Source organism: Cupressus sempervirens, chromosome 8, assembly GCF_028749045.1.
Source record: "Cupressus sempervirens isolate cs-2001-9-10 chromosome 8, ASM2874904v1, whole genome shotgun sequence".
Lineage (NCBI taxonomy): Eukaryota > Viridiplantae > Streptophyta > Pinopsida > Cupressales > Cupressaceae > Cupressus > Cupressus sempervirens.
Genome location: NC_143125.1, coordinates 347,301,931 through 347,325,108, shown reverse-complemented (window position 1 = coordinate 347,325,108; position 23,178 = coordinate 347,301,931). Strand labels below are relative to the sequence as shown.

The following is a 23,178-nucleotide window of genomic DNA, read 5'->3' as shown; positions in this document are numbered from 1 at the left end:
TATTTATAGTCTTATAGACATGAAAAGCGGACTATAAGCCACTTGGATCGATACTACTGTTCCTACAAAAGATATCGCTGCCATCTACTATGGATGCTTTGTTTCTATTCAGTGAATGTTGAAGTTTCACTTTTGTGGGTCTTGAGGAAGTCCATATCTGGTGAATTTGGTCATCTTGTATCCTTCAACATTATTAACAAAAGAAGCACTTGTCCTTGTAAATTGATGATGCCATATGTGGTGATTCGTTGGGTACTCTACTTTTCCCATTTCAGTCAAGACTCGGTGTCGGAGTATGCTACTCTGTAAACTTCTATAATTTTGAAAAACTTGTTACTCTCAGTTGCCCTTGAGCTGAATTTCTTTTGAAGTTGTGTTTTGGTTTGTTTCTGGACTTGCAGAGCATATGCACATGATGCATTGCTTAAAATTTTGATGTAGAGACATTTTAACTTTTAAGTGAATACATGTCACAAAATTTCAAATAAAAGATAATTTGTAGAGAGACATTTAAGTTTGCCTGCCACTCTTTATTACAAGAAGTGATATTTTAACTTTTGTGACTTTTATCTTCAAACTTCAAAGTTCGTTTCTAGAGAATCTATGACATTTTTATAACTAAGTTGAAATTCTATATTTTTCTATACTTTTCAAGACACAAACAAGATGAAATTAAGAATCATTAATGCGAGTTAGGTCCATCACTAATATTTAGTATTTACTTACATCATAAGGGTTATACATGCAACTCTTTTCAGTAGGATAATAATAATCATAATTGCACAAAATCACACTCCATTTAAGAAAGCATTCAAAGGAGCTGCAACTTCTTAAAGACAAAACTTTCCTTTTATAACCTTTTAACAAAGGTCAATGCTGCAAATTATGCTTCCAAGGAAATTAATGTAAGCTAATACCTGGGCTGAGATTCACTGATCTTTTGCTTGTAAGATAAATACATTTATTCCACATCTCTACTCTGTATACTTCTAAGAAATTGAAGCATCAAGCGAGTAGTGAAAAATAGGACCCGAATCCATAAACTAATCTGTTCCTAATTTTGAAAAAACAAAGTTGACATTCTATGAATAATAAGATGCCAATAATGAGTATTGTATATACAGTGACTTGACCTTTACATTCTAATTTACAGAAAATCAGTAAGTTTTTGACGATTTATGATTATCTAATGCTATTAATGGGAGCTCTCACAAGCATTTTCATGTCATCAAAGGCTAAAGCAATGATTGGCCTTGATGAAAGCACAGAGATTGTCAAAATTTGGGCATCCCTCTCAGCAGATTCTTCCTTTTGTTTTATTTCCAGCGCTGTTCCATATCCAATTCCTGATATTCTATAATCATTGTTACCCAGGTTTGGATTGCATGCTGAAATTATTGCCGTCTTCACAAATTGCACTCTACAGAAACAAATAAATAAATAGAAGTCAGACACTTCATTTATGGCAGACATTTATCTTTACACAATTTCTTTAAAGGAGTTTATGCAACAAAATAGGTTGAAGTGACAGAACAAGGCACACTATATGGAAGATGAACTATTTGCAAATATCTATACTGAAATTTACAGTTATATGTCTTCAATACCCAGTTAAGTTCACAAATGCTTGGAAACAGTAAAGTAAATTCTTTCCATGCAAATGACCTAGACTACCATAGACTGTAAACATATTGCTGACAACATTTTAAGACAAATCAAGTAAACAAATGCCTGAAAGTTTCCCTGACTGTCATAAGAAGTCAAAAGAACATTGCATTTGAGCCAACCTGCAGTCCATTGAGCAAGAGTACTTGAGAAGGTCAGGCTGGAAGTTTGTGCAGCCACTGTTGACATTGGAAACCAAAGTAAAAAGATCATTATTACCAAAATTATCTTAAATGAAAGCCTAACATCAGAATGTAATCTGAAGTTGAACAGTTATTGAAAATAATAAATATTATGAAAAAAGTGCTTGGATATTTTAGCAATCAGCAGACATAATCTTTTCTATTGAGGGGTGTTGGTTGGACTAAAACATATCACAATTTGAATGACACTTCAGATTACAAGGGCCTTATTATAATATGTACTGTATTTTGTTGCAGCTGCTAAATCTACCAATTGATACAGAAGCAACTTAAGATTCACAGGCAAGTAGCATCAAACACAAATAACTGTCTGGTTTTGTTTTACTTGTTCAATTTTTGCAACACTGATGCAGTTAACCTATTCCAAGATGGGCTGTCTCTGCTGGATTGAGGCTCATCAATTGGGTGGCTGATGTGGTGTTAGTGTTTTCCAATGTACATCAAACGTTATCCACACAAGTTCTATAAGTTTCCAAGTGGTTGAGAGTTGGTGAAAGTAGTCCTATATGAAAAATAACCATATAATTCAGATAGGCCTATATGAGGACATCTTCTTGAGGTAATCAAAGAGCTACTTTCATGTGTTTGCAAACAGGGTCTATAGTTGTCTCCATATTGATCTGCTTGGGTCTGAGCTAAAAAAACATTAGAATAGAGTATTTATGGTATTGACAATGTGAGATAGAAGTGACAAATGTATATATGTGTTGTGGGCCTTAGATTGCTCTAACTGGAATTTGTTTGCAGCTTTTGTTTTGAGTCTGTTAATGTTAGTGTAGTTTCAGTCAGATAAACCTCACTGAAGAGACATATATAGATAATTTATTTTCATTTGGTTAATCATGATAATAAGCAAATGTTAATGCTAATTAATAAGAATTAAAGGGATATGTCTCTACGGAGACATGCCCCTAATATCATGTGTACATATGCATTGAGAAGGTAACTTGAAACACACAGAGAGATACATAAGTGCTATTACAAGTTACATAAAAGATAAAACAATCATATTTTAACATGACATCAGAGCCAGGTTAAGGAAGATTTGATAGCAGATTATCATGATGTTTGGCATTGCATCTTTGTCCAAGTTCATGGGCTTCAATACGCATTCAACGGTATCAAAAGTGTTAGGTGATTCACATATGATGACTCATCCATCTATTCAAGCTGCCAGTTTCCCACAGTGAGAATATTACTTTGCAGACTGGTACATGGACACTAGCAATGCTTAAGACTAGCAGCACTTAAGGCTATCGGCCCAATAAATAAATTAATAAGCCAGGTCTGTACGTGGACACTAGCAACGCTTAGACTACCAATGGTTATGCCAAATTGGTCACCAAGTTTATTCTCTCGCATTCACATCTGAATGCATGAGTGAATGCATACACGAGAGTTGGTTGCAAACAAATCCTCCCCCAGAATAAGTTATCAATGAATGTCATGATCAATATAAAGTCTGGCAAAGAACCCTTGTGTAATGCACAGATCATATGCAGAGTACTGAAAAGCAAAATTTAATTGACCTTCAATCAGTCAATGTTGTATAAGTTATCAATGGATGTCATGATCAATATAAACTCTGGCGAAGAACCCTTGTGTAATGCACAGATAATATGCAGAGTACTGAAAAACAAAATTGAATTGAACTCCAATCAGTCAATGTTGTAGACACACAAAATACTCTAGTATTATTGCACCACTACCAGAAAAAAAATGATCGAATTTTGAGAGATTAATATTGGTGAGAAATATCAAATTGATGGTCGTGGTTCACTTTGTCAACTCTTCATATTGCCACCTGCATTATTTATTCTTGTCAATGGATCTATATTGGCCCATCAAACTTTGTGAAGACCTACAGTAGTGTGTAGTGGGTTTTAGTCACATAGATCAGAAATACTTGACTGAATGTATTGTTATTTGGGCAACAACAATTCAGAAACAGCGTGTTGTGGCTTAATCACACAAAGTTACAGACGGCAGGAACATGGGAGTCTTGCTGAACAAGTGGCTATGAATGGACAAATAGTCGACCATCTCCAAGTGCCAAAATATTAATATTCTATTTTCCTGATATCTGCATCATTTATATTTCTACACTCTCATGCCGCATTTCTTGGATACGATTATACAATCAACAATACTATGGATATGTGGCCCAATATTATTTGTTGTAACTTTGGGAACATCACTGAAATATATATGTGTGGGATATATAAACAATAATACACCCAGCAGTCGACATGATGAGAAGAGATCCTCCATATTCCATTGGATATCATCAAGTCATTACAGATATAATCACATGGCTCAGCCCGCTTTATATTGAAATATGTTTGTCACAGATATTGTGATATGTGATGAGCTCCATTATAAATGCTATGACTCTTATCTGTGTGTAGATGACACTGATAAATGTTTGCGCACTGTGTATATATTCTTGAAGTACGATACCCATCAGACTGATTTGGATCGGTAAATGTGTACACACGATATGTTTGTTCACTGCATATATATTCTTGAAGTACAATACCCATCAGACTGATTTGGATCGGTAAATGTGTACACACGATTGGAGATGTGATCGATTAATACATTTTGTGATATGAGAAAATGACAGTGGCGAGTAGTGCCACTACCTGTATATTCTTAAATTGTGTCGATGTATAGGTGTCATGGATGTGTAAAAGACACACTATGATATTGATCATGGGATGTGATTCTCTTATCGATCTTATGATAGTATATACAAAGCATGCATCGATTGATGAAGTCATCAAAATCACAAGTATCAAATCTCAATGTATCAATGGATGAGATGCCCCGATCACATGTAGATGCCACCAAAACCTGAATGAAGATCAGCCAAGAGGATATATCACCATGTAAAATGCATTAGTGATTATCTACAAGATGGCGATGATAAATACGAGAAGATGACTTGGAAAAGAAGACTGTGGAGAGAATAGACATACAAAAGTTTCTTGATAGCCTTTAATGTTGCATCTATACACCAATGATAGATGTTCTCCTTAAGTGTCTTAGGCCACAACCATGTTTCACTTGGCTGGCAGGGATGAACAATTACATAACTTTTCTTTTTTTTGTCTCCAACTAGTAGACATTCTAGAAAGCAAGCAAATATTCAAAATCAGTATAATAGCGACGAGAGATGGAAGCAAAGAACTCCGTCATACATGGCATATTATTATTTCTAAATGTTGACTTGGTAATATGAGTCTATACAAACTCTTACAAGCAAGGAAATAATAATTGAGCTTAGAGGCTTTGCATCATTGAGAAATGAACCGATCATTTCATGAGGGTCTTAACTTCTACAAAATGAAATAAGTGGGAATTTCACATTGTGGGGGGGATTCTTAAATCGAACCATCTTTAGAGGAGATATGTGAGAGAAGACATACTATTAGAGTTCAAATTTGAACCATCCTTAGTGAGGAGATGATTCAAAAGAGGAGATGTCTCTCATATAATCTAAGAAGACATTTCGATGGATATGGACCTTCATTAAAGTGACTTGTATCAAAGATGCACAGATAAGTATTCATTAGCTTTGAGTATTACATCTATCTACTCGGTTTATCCTCTCTCTTAATCTTATTTCTATATGTACTATAAGAGTCATTTGGCTTGATTTTTTTCTTTTGTCTTCGAGAGTGTTCTTGTCTAAAAAGAAGAATGATACATAAAGCATGCTAGCAAATATTGTGTAGGACTCATCTTATGACAGTAGCTCCAAATAAGTTTTGATCTAGAATTCATTAGTCATCTGATGATTATGTTGGATAAAGTGAGGCTCTTGAAGCAAATATATTTGATGATTGAGATTATGAGTACCCTTATAAACAAGAGGGAGTTTGGCACATCCATCAGACAATGAGCAAATATATGAGATGTTTTAGTTTGCTTTTGAAAATCTTGGTCATATTGGTTCAGAAGGAGTAGACTATGCTGAGATAGTTTCTCTACTAATCAGAGAATTATAATAGTTAAAGGGACTAAGATTCATGGGATGAAGTTCCATGTGATCCAAGGATATCTAGACTATAAATAGATGGATACTTCTTGAACCAGGAAGCATGATAGTTAATACCTTGGACAAAGAGCGAGAGAAAATAGAGGATATATTTAAGAATCAAAGGGAGTTTTGACACCTTATTGGAAATAACCTCGATAAGGAGGTTAAAAGGTTAGTGTTTTTTCATGAAGAAGACGTTCCAAAAGAAATCCCTCATAATATGTTCTTCCCTATGAGAGATAAGTTTGAGGTGAAAACTTGATTCTTTGATATGATTCATGGTCGATGTCATGAAAACACCACATTATAGTGTTTGTGGTGACTTCATGTGAACTTTTGATTTCATGTGTGTATGATTCTACCCCTAGTGTGCATCATGAGGAAGTGACGACTTCCAAATGATTATCACTTGTATTTGTAGAAGTTATTGGAAGGTGGCGATCTTACAATAACTTAAATCATGATATACATTTTGTGTAAATGTTGAAATAGTTCGTGAAAGGCTTTATCTTATTAATCAACAACTAAGTGTTAGATGTTATTAAATTGATAGTCTATAAGTTGTTTGTATAGATATATGATAGGTATTTGATGAATATCTTGCCTTGATATTCTAATAGGCCATTACCGTATTGAGTACTTGGTGAATATCATTTAACTGATGTTCTGATAGGCCATTACTCAGAGTAATTGGTGGATATCATTTGTGGATATTTTGATAGGCCAATAACTCATGTTATCTAATATAATATCAAAATAGTATTTGGTGAATATCATGTGTTGATATTCTGATAGGACAATACTCTTATGATATCACATAATGGAAATCTTCTGATCAAATATTTCTTTGATGTATCATTCATAATATTACCAATGGTGTAATATTTACCCATGTGTTTATCCTTATTCACTAAAAGGGAGTATTAATGCTAGTGTAGTTTCAGTCGGATAAAACTCACTTATATATATATATATATATATATATATATATATATATATATATATAAGATTTCTTATCATATGGTTAATCACGATAATAAGAAAATATTATTGATAACTAATGAGAATTAAAGAGACATGTCTCTACGGAGACATGCCTCTTAATATCATGTGTACATATGCATTGACAAAGTAACTTGAAACACACAAAAAAATACATAAGTGCTATTACAAGTCACATAAAAGATGAAACAATCATATTTTAACAGAGTCCATTGTGACTTTCATCATTTTCTATTTGGGTGTAACAAGACTGGGGCTGTCTTTTGTGTTGACACTAAATCTATTTTGTGTGTTTAAAATCTATCTTCACTTCTCATATTTCAGATTTTTTAATTTTAAAGCTATGTTGCTTGGTGTTTGTTGGATTGGCTTACTCCAGCTACTGCACCCAATGGTATCGGAGCTCGTTGAAGTACCTACGAGTTGAAGGATGTCCCATCAATTAAAGGAAGAGGTGTAACTATTTGGGGTGGAAGAGGCCTTAGAACTGCTAGAAGCATAGACTCATTGAAAGCCATTAGATGTTTATAGGCTTGAATGGAAGCTATGGAAACTAACCAAAGAAGAAGAGATTCAGTATGAGTGATTCAGAATAAAATGAATAGAATGATGAACAAGAGGAAAGGGATGAACCTGAATCGGGAATTATTCCAAAATCGGTTGCAAGCAAAGGACGACTTTAACAGCTTTAACCAATTATAATGGTAGTTTGGATCCAAAAGAGCTATTGATCGGATATCAAAAGTGCAAAAGAATTTCATTTGGAGCAAACTAAAGATTTCATCTGAGTAGGTAATAATAAAATTGTTGTTACTAAATTTAAGGGTTGTACATCATTGTGATGTGCAAGGGTGCAAGGAGTTGATGGAAGGAGAGAAAGAACCAGAATATGGGATTGAATGTTAAGTCAAAGTGCAAAATATGTCACTCCAATTGTTCTATTTATTTTTTTAAGAATTTATATAATCTCCATCAGAAGTTGTTTGAGTGTGAAAAAATATGCAAATTAATTCTATAGATTGACAAATCAAGCTTGCAATTTTGAAAAAATTGAAGGAATGTTTCAAGATATATTAATGGGCCAAGATTAATGGTTCAAGATGAGATTGGTGTGCTTGATTTTATCAATCACATTCACATGCCTTGAATAGAAACATCACTAATAAGTTGCAGAAGAAAATAAATTTTTGAAACGGCACAAAAAGGTCTCAGATCACTAGCTTATCTATAGGCAAAGACAAGGAATAAATACAGAATAGGTCACCACATTAATAACTAAAATTAGGGCAAAAATAAGACATAAATTAGGGCCAAAAATGACAAAAAAGGCTATTAAGGGTTGGCCTAGGGCAGTGAGTTAAGGAATTTGTTTATAATTCATTAAATTATTCTCCAAAAGGGAGAGATCCTGAAAAGGTGTCTCTAAAAAAGGAAATGGTGGGGCGAAAAGATGCAACTCCATCCCAATGGAAGATATAGAAGGAGGAATACTTGATCCAAGGAAGACATCCAAAAAAGGATCAAGAAAATGAAATGGAAAAAGTGGTCTGATTCTGAGTTTAATTCAGAAAAAGTACGACCATCTATAATATTTTGAAAAATGTGATTGGTATTATTTATTTGTTTATAAATATGTTAGGAAGCTTTAGTTTATCTATTGAATTAAATTGTCAATTAATTAAAAAACATTAGTACTTATTTATTTAGTCATTCTCCTCTGAACAATCATGCCAGGGCTAGTAATAAAACATGATTGGTAGGGTAGACATGAGTTCCCCATGTATATGTAGCCACCCATGTTGGATAAATGAGAGTTTCTGCCACTTGTGGGCCAAGAGGCATATCACGCGCTTGGGCTTAGCTGCGGCAAATGTTCTAGGCTCCCTATTGTGCATTCCTCCCCAATCCATATAATGGTTGGTTTTTGGAAGTGAAACTAAAGAATAGAAGCAATCATGTATGGATTAGTAATGAGACACAGTTGGGAGTGCAAAGACAGGTTCCCCATTTGTGTAGGCCACCCCATGTTGAATGGACAAGGGCTCTTGCCACTTGTTGGCCAACGGGTGTCATATTACACCCTTGGGCTTTATTGCTAAAAATGCTCTGGGCAGCCTTGGGTTATTATAAATGAAGCTATAAATTAAAGTATGTGATGTTAGTTAACCTAATTTCTTATTTACTTTAAAAAGGTTCAGTAGCTATTATATGATGATTTAATTATAAAATACTAATTGTCAACAAATTATATGGTGTCATTTTACTTGGGGCAAAAATCAGGTATATCCTTACTAGGGGTATTACAATCAGTAGAGGAGGCATATAGCTATGCATTAAAGATTGAAGATAAGATAGCTAATAAACAACTAAGTCGTGGCAAACATAGGGGTTGTTGAAAGCAAGCTGTTGGATCTAAGGGAGGTTGGAGGTGGGAGTGGTTTCTAATTAATAGAAAGGAGAATTTCAACCATCAAGAGGACAAGGATTTGGATCACAAGGATGTGATAGAGGGCTCAATGGTAATTTCTATAGCCCCAAAGCATATGGGCATTGGGCCTATAATGTCTAGAAGATGTTAACCCGACTGAGAAGCATGTTAACCCACATCAAGAGAATCCAGCCCATTGAAGATCTCTCTGATCAGTTATCAATGATGGGCTGAATGGGGGGCAAAAATGGCCAACAATAACATCATCAACATCAAAGGTATTACGGAGATTAAAGTATTATAAAGAAGAACAATCAAATAATAATAAGATGGAAATATGAAATTGCAATAATGATGGAGCAAGTAATAACTACAGCAAACAGCTTTATTTGTTGATTCAAAAGAATATTTGAGAGCAATTACAGTAATAACAAAGACAACAAATACATAGAGCAAGTAATGAAGAATTAATCAACAGCATGAAGACTATATAGTGGCCAATGAAGATGCGATGTTTATAGAAACTGAAGTCTCTAGTATAGGCAGCGATAGAAGAGAATATGGATATGAATCATTAATAAACTACGATAGTTTATTTGAGGAAGCCCGATAGAAGTTAGATGAAAGATGGAGGCTATACTGACTCTGACAATGATATTTGGACAGTTCAAAAATAATATCCAAATCATCATGAATTGAAATCAAAAACATCGACAGTGAAAACAACTAAAATACGCAGTGTGCATAGTGGTTTGAAATTTGAATACATATCCAAGAGATCAACCTATGAGCAAGTTCGAGGCAGCGATGGTAGCAGTCAGAGTAAGCCTACAATATGCAGCGACTTCAAAGAAACTATAAACAGGAACGGTAGTCATGATGATAGAAGCAACTATGTCAGTGCAGAGACATGTTATTGTATTGCATGAAGACGTATTAAATTGTTAAAGGTTATTGCCATTTGAACAAAATGAAAAATATATATGGAAGGCCCAATAAGAAAAAGAGGTATAAGCATTAACATCATTGTGTATTTGATTACAACAACCAAACAATGATAGCTTTACACGAGAAATCTGGAGTAGCATTGTCAAGGAGGATGTTATCACAGATTTTGTAAGAACTATTCATATATAATATAAGACAAGGAGCATATTTGAAAATAAAAGGTGGAGTTTATATGGAAAGCGACGCAGGTTGAATGAACTTCGTAAACCCTGAACACATCCATGACAAATCACGAATTCTTTTATAAAAGTCATATCAAATGTCAAGGAAACAGTCAAAATATTATCTTCAGTGATAGTAATAGATTTACAACATAAGTGACAAGCATTAAACAGAGATATGAGTGTCATAGCAATTAAAGTGAAGGAGCCATGATGAATATATTCAATCCACATAAGATACAAACCGACGTCCACTTCCTTGAAGAAGAATCAAATTAGTAAAATTGATTTTTAATGTGTTTGACATTATTTAAGTGACTTATATTTTGAAAGAAAGAGTGGTGCATGTGTGATTAACAACAGATGAATGAGACGGCGACAAATTCTAACAAGTAACGATGGAATTGCACAGTGTATGAGTCTACCAATTCGAATGGAATACAACGTTGAATAAGATTGCCAGTTTTTACTGAGTAAAAGAGTCGGAGTTTTTATGGTAAAGAAAATTAAGGAGTGATGATGTATTTAAAGGAACCTTAAAATAAGCAAGCATCTTCGACAATCAAAGGGACAAGTAAGCAATGCTGATGAGGCAGGGACCAGATTATATAATATAATCTATATATATTGCAGATATTTGTACTTGCGTCAGTGAGATGAGAATAAGGAGTTTGATACAAACCATTGAAGGGGCATTTAAGGAAAGAGAGATTTTAAAAGGTTAAGACAGTAATATTGATAACTTTAGACAAGCCAGTTAAGATTAAGGTTATACAATAGAACGAATTTATTTCAATGAAAAGGTGTGAACATTCAAAAGAGATGTCGTTTTGGATAGAGTAAAAGTTGTATATATATAGGAATTTATGTTTGAAGATATGTAGGTATATATATGAACCAATAAAACAGATAAGTGTGTGGAATAAAAAGAAAATGTAAGAAAGAAGAGTGGAATGAATGAAGAAGTCAGATTTAAGTAAAGTATAAATGAAGTAGAAAGGAAATATATATATAATCAGATTAGAAATCTGATTTATAAATATATGAGTATGTGTGTAAATCATAAAAAATTATATATATTTTTATTAAAACTGGCTTCAGTAAAGGAGAGGAGTGCATACATTCATTTAGATAAGAGGAGAAAAGAATAGAATAAAAGTATCCATCACTAGTTGTGTAAGCAACAAAGATAGAGGTGGAAAATCAAATTTAAGTCCTATGGGTCGGTGCTCACAAAGACAGCAGTGGGGGTTGGTACTTCCAGTAAGTTGGTGGCTACGAAGTGTGGGAATCGGAGCTTCTAATGAGGTGGTGCTCATAAACATAGAGGTAGGAACCTACAATTGTAAAAGAATAGCTTATTTAAAAAATAATTACATTGTCTCGATCTTTGGTTTCCGCATAGAATCATTGTGTCATTGTGTTGATGTGCAAAATTGTTTATTTTTAGTATTTGAAGTTATTGTTTGGATAAAAGTTTTAAATTGGAAAAGTTGTTATATTGATTCAACCCCCCATCTCTCACTATAATCGTGTGGTTTTCAATTGGTATCAAAGCAAGTTCCTTCTATAAAGCCTAATAGCTTTAAGGTAGATCTTATTGATGTTTGATAGCTTCTGTAGGATAAACCTATATATAATTATATGAGATATAAGTATATTGTTATATGAGAGATTAATATCATAATATATATACATATATGTATATATATGATTTATTTATTACTATATTAATTATCTGATTAACAAATAGACATGTCCCATAAAGGGACAAGTCTCTTCATGGTTTATTTTCAATATAAACAAGTGCTCTACAAGAGCTAGAGTCCCTGCCTTTTGGTAAACAAATAGATGATTGTTTTAGTAACTTATTAATTAGTTGTAATTAGTTTAATAAATCTATTTCAGGGTAGAGAAGAAAAATGAATATTTTATTGATTGTCTGAAAAATTATGAGTTCAAAAATGCTTTCACATTAATAAAGAAGAGAGGGAAATAAATTTCTACCTTTGATCCTATTTAGATTTGTAGCATTTGGAGTTTAGAGTTGAGTATTTTTCGAAACCATATAAATAAAGAATATTATGAATCATTGCAGATTGTTTGTGGTGCATTGGGTAGCATGAATATCAAATTCATGCATGACAATCAAAGTAGTATAACATAATTTTATTATTTAATAATAGTCAAATTTAGAAATCATAATTCATCATTGTCGTAGTGCTCACCTTTTTGTATTATGCTCTTGCATTCATTAACTTGAGTATTTCATTACAAATAAAGTAGTTAAAAAAAATATTGATGATGTGATAACATAGAATCTTCATTGGCAACATGAAAGCATAGATAAATAATTAAATCTTTAACAATCTTTAACAGAGATCAATTATATATATTGACCTTTTTTTTTTTCAAATTTGTCCCTTTCATATATAAGTCATTAAGTCTTTAATGGTTTTAGATTACATATATAAAATCATTAAGTCTTTAATACCTTTCAATTACATAATTGGGCATTTTGTTAATATAAAGTAACTAATACAAAATAGAGGCAATGTAATAAAAGATAAAGAAAGATGTAATCAAGCCTTTGACTTGTTATATTTAAATCTATTTTCAAAAGACTATTTTGTAACTTTTCTATTTTTTTATCCATCAAATTCTAAGTCTAAATAATTTCATATAAATTTAATAAGAAAGCAAGATAAGTTAATCTGAATGTACATGCTTAGCCCCCTAAACATTAAGCTACAACTATAGGAAAAGTGGTTGTCTTAAGAAAAATAGTAATAATACACAACCATATATGTACAACTTTTGAAAACAGTTCAAATACTATTAAAAAAGAAAAAACATTGGCTTTTCTTTTTTTCTTTTGCGTTTGTTTTCATACTTATGGGTGGAAACAAATTGAGTGTTGGTATTGCTAGAACTAAAAGTGTATATAAGACTGTGTTGCTCTCCAAACAACCTATTGACTGGTTCAATTGATGAGCTTAAGGGGCTTTCTAATGAATGGTTCATAAGGCACAACACTTGGTGTAAGTTTTGCAAATGAGGTTGCAAGCTTTGGGTTTAACCATGGAGGAAACTCTGAAGTTAAGCGTGCTCAGGCTGGAGTAGTACTGGGATGGGTGACCTCCCGGGAAGTCCCGATGCTTCACCCTTGTGAGCATCACCTAGATCCAATGAGTGCTAAGTGTTCCATTTATTCTCATGAGAGATAGATTCATGTTGAATCACTACTCATGAAATATGGGTCAATGAGTTTGATTCAAAATCACATAGTTAAATCCTGATAGCAATATCACAACCTATTGACTGTCTTTTCAATTGTAAATCTACAATTGTTTAACTAAAAAAAGACTTGACTGGTGAATAAAATTGATGGGTGACCTTTCAAGAGATAAATAATGAGCCAAAGACTCGACCCTCAACAAAAATTAAAGACGAAGACCTAACAGAGTTTTACAAGAAAACTATACAAAACCAGTTAAAAAACAGCCTAGCAGTAAAATATCCACAAGACTTATAACAAACTAATAGTAATCATTGGAAGGTTTCAATGGAATTTTTCAAACGAGTACCAAACTAAATACAATTAAGAAAGAATGTGAGAAATTGAGAGTGTATCTATAATCAAACTGCACCACACCATCTTGGTTATATATATAATGGTAACAATAAAAACAAGATTCATCTGTATTTGAGACTATACGTTTCTCAACGACTGTGAAATCTTGATATAAAAGAGAAACTCGTTTTATTTCCCAATGAGTTAAAGTTGTCAGCTATCCAAGTCAAACAGTTTGGTAGAGGAATACAAGATGAGAGTACTGTGGGATTATAATACAAATCAGTATGAAGATCATTATGCCCATTTGGTGATGTAAACATTTGAGAATATTACAGTAAACAGTCACACCTTATGGAATCAATCCGTAGGAAATTAGAATGAAAGTTCCTAAATATATGAAAGAAAATTGTCTTGCATGCAATGTATAATGTATTGAGACTCATTTTTTCAAATACCCATCTACATGACAAAGTAGTAGAGAAAGGAATGGAAAAGATAGTCGAGGCTTGAAACCTTTAAACCCCAATATATTACTACAAAAATAGAGTGGCTAGGGTATATATAGAAAAAACCTTCATTTTTAACCATAGGATATGCAAAGTAATGTGGACCAGACAAATGTTAGTTGCTAGTAAAGCAAAGCAAAGTCATTAATGTTATGTTTCTTCAACTATATATGTACGCCATTTTTTTATAATAAGTTCCTCAATGTGCTTAGCACTAGAGGCCAATAAACCCTTGAAAACAAAATATAAAATGAAGAAATTACAAAGTCATAAAATACAATGGCTAAAGACTAGTTATGCACACAAATAACATTCAATTAAAAAAAAAACTATATATATACACTCTTTTTGTAAAGCGTTTTGACATGCAACATAACCCGCTTTTCTTGTCGTCACATAATGAAAAACCTACAACAAATACAAGCCCTTGAAAACAAAATATAAAATGGAGAAATTACATAGCCATACAATAGAATGGCTAAAATGGACAGCGACAAACACTGATTTTCATTATCCGGAAACCCAATATAAGAGAACAAGAAGCTGAGATGCAATAATGTAACTGAATCCTAAACTTGGGAATGAGAAACCTGCAACAATAGAAACCCTTCAAAACACAAAAAAATGGACAAATTAGAGAGCCATAGAATACAATGGCTAATACGGACAGCCGCAAACAATAATTTCAATATCCCCAAATCCAACTTAAGAAAAGAAACAGCTGAAATGGAAGAATGTTTACCAATCGGCACACCTGGAAATGAAGTTTTATACCATCCTCAACCAATACATAACAAAAATATAAACATGTATATATATTTGTTTTTATTAGCAACATAAGTGGAAACATGATACAAGCAGATAAGGAAGTCATTTATTAAACTTATATTTAATTCATTAGACCTCCATAAGATCCATATATGGCGGACACTTTAACTACTCGTTATCAATGAATTTAACATTTTTTCTTTTAAAAAATATATATTTAAAACCACTAGAAAAACTATGACAACTAATCACAAAATAATATTAGAATATGAAAAATGCCTATTTTAATAATAATATTGAGAAACATTTAAGATTATCTAATGTTTTCAAAATTTTCTCAAAAAAATATTAATAGTATAAACTGGGCCAAAACTATAGTCTCCTGCCTGTAAGGTAGGGACTAATAAGAGATCACTGTTATTTGGGAAACACACACCAAAAAATGGCAGTGCCATTACACTTGCAATGATCTTGAAAAGAACACGGTATCAGAGCCAAGTTCATTTCTTCATGATGTCAAATTATTGAAGTTGACAAATCAATACTTGTCTGTAACCAATTAAGAATAGCAGCAGTTTGGTAACGTGGAGAGAGTGCAAGCAACAAATGGAAGTTTACGAAGCAAGATACAATGACATAGAAGTGAATAACGACAAGATAAGAATAGAGCATGATATATGTTATCATTAGTTGAGTTCGGCAATAGAAATTGTTTATAGAAGCGAAAGGATATGAGATGAATTCTATATATAGTTGCCCACCCCAATTTTCCGGAGGATGAAATGAACATGGTGTGAGAGAAATGTATCGGGTGTTCCCGATGGAGGCAGAAGCAATGTTTTTGTAGCAATATGTCAGTCAGGAAAGTGTAACTATACTTAAATTCACTCTCCAGCTATTGTCAGTTCTAGAGTACCAAATCAAGAAGATGAAGAAGATAGAAAGGAAAATCAAAAATTAAAAAATTGCCCTATTCGATGTATTCTAGAGACGTGATATAAAAACTTTGTTTTATAATCAATGTGTCACATGCCAGCAAAGGTTCCAGACCCTTTTTCATAGGCCTTTTGATGCATCGCACAAAAGAGAATGAGATACTTAAGGGTGACAGGAGAAGTTCAATCACATAATCAATAGGACCTCAATCTTGTTGAATATAGTAGCTTTGAGATAGATCTGTTACCTATGTTGTTCGTCTTTGCTTGCTTCAGTACTTATTGATTGTTGCAAAGGCATTGTGCTATGCCTTTTGTTACTCTCTACCAACTTCGTATGTTTATTTTGTTCTATATCTCTTTTTCTCCTCTTGTGTTCGCAGTTTTTGAAAAGCCTCATATTATTTTGGAGACTTGTATGTTTGTCGTCTGTTTCTTCTAATGGCCTCATGTGACCTCTTTGTGGCTGGAGATTTCTATATGTCATGCTGACTTGGCAGCCACGTGTGTTGCCTTCATGTTTTGGCATTATGTAAGAACTTCAAACATGTCCTTTTTGTTTTGAGGAGCCATTTTGGCACCACGACATTCTTATTATTGTCCTCCTTGATGAAGCCATCAGTTCACTCCGTGGTCGGTTTATTTTCTTTATTTGACAATGTGTATCCTTCATGTGATTGTCGCATCTATGTTTGTGGTGTCTCTTCATATCTTGTATATGCCATGATGTATAGTTAATTGTATCGTTTCTCTGAGGTCAATGATTTTCTAAGTTATCATATTGAGTTTTTTAGATATCTATGATTATCAATGAAACCTAGGGATGCGCACTCAGCCAAAACGCGATTGCACCTCTGTTGCACGCGTCCTTGTACCGCCTAGGTGCTCCGAGACATGGTCACCATGGGATGATACTTGGGGACTTCCCAAGCGTGCCTTGCCTGCACCTAGGACGCGATAGGGTATTGCCAACAACAATTTGGGATAAGCCAATCTTTTTAATTTTTAAAAAAATTTCTTTTCTAATTGGTTCCTAGGGGACCCTAAAAGGATGTAGGCCCCATATAGGGTCCTCTAAGCCTCCATAAGACCCATATACTTCATTTGGCATTCGCATTTTCGCAACAACTCAGAGCAAGATGAGAAAAAGAGTCTAAAAGAGCTTGGAGAGCGATTTTGAAAGTGATTGCAAGATCAAGAGGATGAAGAGGAGAAAGAAGATTCTATTTTACGAGTGATTCATCAAGCACGAGGTAGAAATTTTGCCATTTCTTTGTTTTATTGTCAGATCTTCATTTTATTTTTTTTCTAAAACTAATTGTTGAAAATTTGAATGCATTTTTTTGAGTTAAAAATTCTTGTTGATAGAGGCAAGAGCCTACAACACAATGATAACTTGTTAGCCTCTCATGTGAGAGGTCTTAGGTTCAAGTCTACTCAAACTAAACACATAATAATTTATTAAAAACAAATAATAATAATTAATCTAGGCTTCGACCCATTACCAATAAAAAATAAAGACTCTTGTTGATAGTTTTTTTTTTAAATTGTAGCTTGTTTGAACTTTGTTTCTTATTCTTTGATTGCACTCTTATTTTTAAAAAAATTAAAAATGATAATTCATGATCAATAAATCTAAATATTCGAATGAAATTTTGAATAATGTTAAATTGTTTGTTATTTCGGCTAAAAACTTATTTCAATTTCTAAACTAGGCTGAAACTAGTTATAATTTTTATTTTATTTTTTTAAATTACTAATTAGGCAGAAATCTATCATTTTGTGAAATGCAGTGTTTAAATGGCCTCTATTCAAATTGGGGAAGACTTTGAATTGTACGAGAGAAGTCAAAGTGCAAGTTTATCTAAGTATGAGCCTAAGCATAAGAGTCACCAAAGTGAGCATGGGGCTGATCCAGAAGCCCAATCTAAACCTATGTTCACCAGGAGCACCTTCTATTGATTTCCCCTCTAAGATGTTGCCACAGTTTTCTAGGGGTCCTAATGATTCAAAGTCCCCTCTAAAACAATTTGCAATCTGAGTTTCCCTCCCCACAGCTATAGGTGGTGGCACATAGAAATGGAAACGTAATTTTTGCGGCATAGAAAGGTATTGCAGCATTACACACCTCTTTTGTATTGGATATGATGTGAGTTCATGCAAATTCCTTGCAAATATTGAAAATGTGAAGCATAGAATCAAAATAACTAAACTGTGGGGCATTCCTGATGAGAGTGCAATTGTAATGCCTAAATCTTTGACTAGTAAGCAACAAGTCTAGGCTATTTAGCAATTATAGGGGCAACAAGATACTTTTATGCATATCTTGCATCAGAAAGAAGGGACTTTGTCAGATTCAGCTTCCATTCCTTCATCCAATGAGAGTTTAGTAGGGGGAAATGGAAGGCAGGAAGTTCTACTACTACTAACCCATTGCTGATTTATTTAACATGCATGTGAAGGATTAGTTAGATGATGCCATTGGTGAATTCTTCTTTGCCAATGGCATCCCATTGTATGTAGATTGATCTCCTTACTATAGAAACATGATGTCCATGGTGGAAAAAGAGGGAGGGCTATCATTTGTGCCACTAAGTGAGCACAAAATGAGGACACGATCTTGGATAGGCAATATAACAAGGTTAGGGTTTTGCTGGAGCAGATGAAGGCGCACTGTATAGAATTGGGTTGCAAAATTATTATGGATGGGTGGACGGACATTAGACATCATCCACTCATCAACATCATGTCTAATGCATTGAGAGCCCATACTTTCTAAGGATAGTTGATTGTTCAATTGTAAAGATGCTGATTTTCAATTTCACATCCTTAGGGAGGCCATTGAGGAGGTTGGGCCACAAAATGTGGTCCAAGCAGTGACAAATGCAACACATGTCTGCAAAGTTGTAGAAAAGCTTATTGAGGCAACCTACAGGCATATTTGGTGGGCTCCATGTTGTGTGCATGCCATGTACCATAGTTCAAATTATCATTATTGACAAATTATCACCGAGGACAAAAGAACGATATCAACAAATAGTGGAGATAAGTTGGGAACTTCTCGAGAAACTATTGGGAACTTAAAAAATTGCTTAAATTTAACTAGATATGCGTTTTTTTGCAAAATTTAATAAGGAGATGCATCTAATGAGTGTAAAAACCAAACATGCTGATCTAGATATATATAAATGCGAATAGGATGAAAAATTGCATCCTCATGTGGAATGTTGATGGCTCGTAGCCACAGTATCATAGTTTGAACTTGAAAGCAAACTAAAGCTAGCAAATTATCTTTGTAAAACTATAATCAAATAAGAGTGTCAAGTACAATATCAAAATAGTCTATATCTTTGTCTTCCCCTTCTATGTGAATTGGACAAATGATACCTCTTTTCTAAAATAAAAATCTATAATATCAAAATAGTTCAAATCATTGCATGCATATATCATCCCTCTAGAAGGCTACAATTGACCAGCTTTTTCTTCCAATCCCATTCTCTCCTCTCGAAAAATGCTCTTTATAAAAAAAGACTTTTGCCCTTTTGTTGTGCCATAACAATCAAATACTTGGGCTCGCATGATAAGTTTTTCATTTATCGTGATATGTCCATGACTTATAGCCGACAAATTACACATTTCTTTGTGATAAGTTGATGTGTTTTATCACCAAGCATAACTTATCGTGTTACATCCCAATTTTTGACCTAGCTTGAAATATAGACGTTGAAGTTCACATGAAGTCAGTTGGTAGTTTAATTTGATATAATCTGGCGAAATGGTAAGATAGTTAGTCGTTATGATTTCAAGTGAAGATGACATGCTAGTTATTCGTTAATCGTGAATTCATGGAATTAAGACAAAAGGTTAACTAATATGATTATTTATAATTTATAATTTAGTTACAGAGAAATTCCTTGTAGGGAGCTTGTCGAAGGGGTGGAAGCATTGTCAGAAAAGAATTAGGCAGGGCATCACCATCATTAGACAAATAGGTAGAGGACCAAGCGATTTGTAACAGGACTCATCTCTGGAACTACATGAGTTGTTAATAATTAATTAAATTTAATTAATTAAGTTTAAATATAAAACTTATTCTTAAAAGATTTTAAGAATCTTTCGTTGTATTATTTTTTTAATAATAATTTATACATGTGTATTTGAATATAAAAATATTTTTGCATCTTTATATGTTAATAAATTAATAGAGTGATGTTTTAAAAAGTACTTATAAGATTTTAATAAATTTTTGAATTATAATTATATTTATAAAACTTTTTCACCCCTTGTTCCAACATTTCATATTTTCCAATCGATGGGAATTTCAATTGCATTTCAATCTTGTAACGGCAGAAGATGAAAAACCAATCATTATCTTTTATATACTGCCTTGTCGTTTTCGAGAGGAGGTAACAATATTCCCGCCTGTTCATGCTTCCGCCATGGTCTCAAATATTTGTCTTTCTGTAACCCGAGTTGGTGATAAATGAAAGTCTCTCAGCCGTAAGGTCAAATTTGATTGATTAACTATGTTGGCTTTGTCGCTTATGGGGGACATTGGGTATCCGTCTCAGACTCTTCCTGCAACACGTTTACCACCCTGCGATACATTCATCACCCTGCTATACGTCTATTACCCTACTCAATCACTGTGCATTTAACATCTGAACTTTCACATTTTGCATATCTCTTGTCTTTTGTTCTAGCGGAACACTAAAGAAGCAAACACGCTAAGATACAGTAACTCCTCTGTATAGCCGTAAGCCAAGTAAGGTTGTGATTTGTTTCTTGTTTTATCTTCCAACTTTCATTCATGTATTTGTTTTGTTTTTTAAGTAGGGTTGATCCAAACCTTAAGAAATATTTTATACAATATTAAGTCTTGTTGCTTACCTTTATTGACTACTCAAGAACGCCTTAGAATTTGTATGCACGATAGCTTATGAAGCAGTTTACTGTTTAAAAATGAAAGCCAACTGTGAAAGTATTAGTGCTTATATAATCTTGTTTTCCTTTGTCCAGTAATACCGAAAACTATCACTTGAGATTCTTTTGAATATAGATTATTTCAATATCAAACCATACATGCCATAAATCTGTAGATTTTATCTTGAAATGTCTTTGTTTCAGATAATATACAGAAAAAGTAATCGATTCTGAATACCAAGGAATTTCATAGGATGTAGAGTCTTAATAAATGGGTATATGATGTAATGGTTCAGGCACCGAGAATACACTGGTCTGATTACCTGTTGATGGTGAGAGGTGTAGATGAACCTGATAAAAAAATAAATTAAGAAAGATATCAGTAAATTGAAAATTCACAAACTAATCTAATGTGTTTAACTCATGCAATTCCACTTTGATAATTATTAAACAAGCACTTGGAAATCACGGGCTTGGAGGCCTGATGAGGTTGAGGGGGTGTGAGGAAAGATTCATCAACAATAAGAATCAATAATATCAGTTATGACATTTTAAATACATATCATTAATAATAGCTCATGCATATTCCTGATATGATGATCTCCTGCTGCCAAGTCGTATGACGTGTTATATATCATGATGCCCAGTGAATGGTAAGATGTTCCCTGTCAATTTTGAGTAAGGAGGGCCTTTCTCGTTAAAAGATCGTGTGGGGATATATATTGTGGTCCGAGGTTGGGTGGTAAAGCCCCTGACAATGTTGCACCTCTCTCAAGATATCAGATATGCATCAAACAGAGATAAGCCATGAAATCAATTGTCTATCGAAAACAGGTATTATCGTTTTTGTTTATGAGAAGGTAAGATTAAATTGAGGTATTTCATTGCTATCATCATTTTACTTCATATAAATGAATATTGAATATAAGTAATTATCTAATTTTGAGAAATTGTCATAGATAAGCAATTGGAAGGAAAAGAAATTTGAAGCCCTAATTGATTGTGCGACAGCTAGAACCTTAATTGATATGGTGGTATTGGAAGCCCTAACTGAATCTGTGGTATTGGAAACTCTAGTTGAATTCGTGGTTGTGGAAGCCCTAAATTGAATCCGTCGTCGCGAAAACCCTAGATAAATCCGTTGTCGCGAAAGCCCTAAATTGAATCTGTGGTCGCGAAAGCCCTAAGTGGTAAAGCAGTAGCAAAAGCCCTAAATAAACCAATGGTAATTGATGCCCTAATTGGTAAGATGATATTTGATGCCCTAATTTAAGTTATTCATCAAATGATTTTTGAGATAGTAGTTGATTTGAGAAATTGTTGTAGTATATTTGTGGACTAACCTGGGTGGTTGCAAAAGCATACTTAGATGAATTTCACTCTCAATTTTTCTGAGGTATGTGATTTCAATTTCTGAAGTAATTTCATTAAAAAGTATTTCAAGTATTTAGTTAAGCAATTTTGTTTAACTGACTTTAGCGGTAATCTTCTTCACATGAACATGAATGACGTAACTGCCTTCTTATGAAGTCAAAGTTAAAACTGTATTCTATGCTTATGATAGATGTTAAAATTAGACTCAGGAAAATTGGTTGTTACATATCGTGATAAGTTCATTTATCACAAATATATCTGCGATAATTTGAACTATGTTATGATCAATGCACTTAAGGATGTGTGGAAAATTGACTAGATTAAACGAGTGGTTGATGATGCAAGAGAGGTGTGGATGTTTACTTGCAATCACCACACTTCACATGCACTTTTTAGGGGCTTCACAAAGGAGGAGTTCCTCAAACCAGTTGAGAACAAATATGCATCATATTACATTCTCTTAGAGAGAATGGTTGAGTTGCAAGAGCCACTGCAACTCATGGTTATGACCATAGTTCCAAAAATCGCCGAAATCGACAATTTGGCAATAAGATTCATGACTCCCAATTTTTTGGGATCGAAA

The 23,178-nt window shown here is 33.5% G+C and overlaps 1 protein-coding gene across 6 annotated transcripts in view; it reads right to left on the bottom strand.

Moving 5' to 3' along the window:
* LOC149542758 (protein NEOXANTHIN-DEFICIENT 1) overlaps nt 1-23,178 on the bottom strand; it is a 69,288-nt gene that overhangs the window by 1,883 nt on the left and 44,227 nt on the right. For 4 of the 6 annotated variants that reach the window (XM_089797652.1, XM_089797649.1, XM_089797653.1 and 1 more), the window contains exons 9-10: nt 1,788-1,844; nt 1,213-1,420 (exon numbers count right to left, since the gene is read on the bottom strand). In XM_089797652.1, coding sequence (XP_089653778.1) covers nt 1,213-1,420; nt 1,788-1,844 — 265 coding nt within the window. Of the gene's footprint in view, nt 1-827; nt 1,421-1,787; nt 1,845-23,178 lie in introns of those variants that run through there. The other 2 variants (XM_089797650.1, XM_089797651.1) reach the window with 1 other exon arrangement.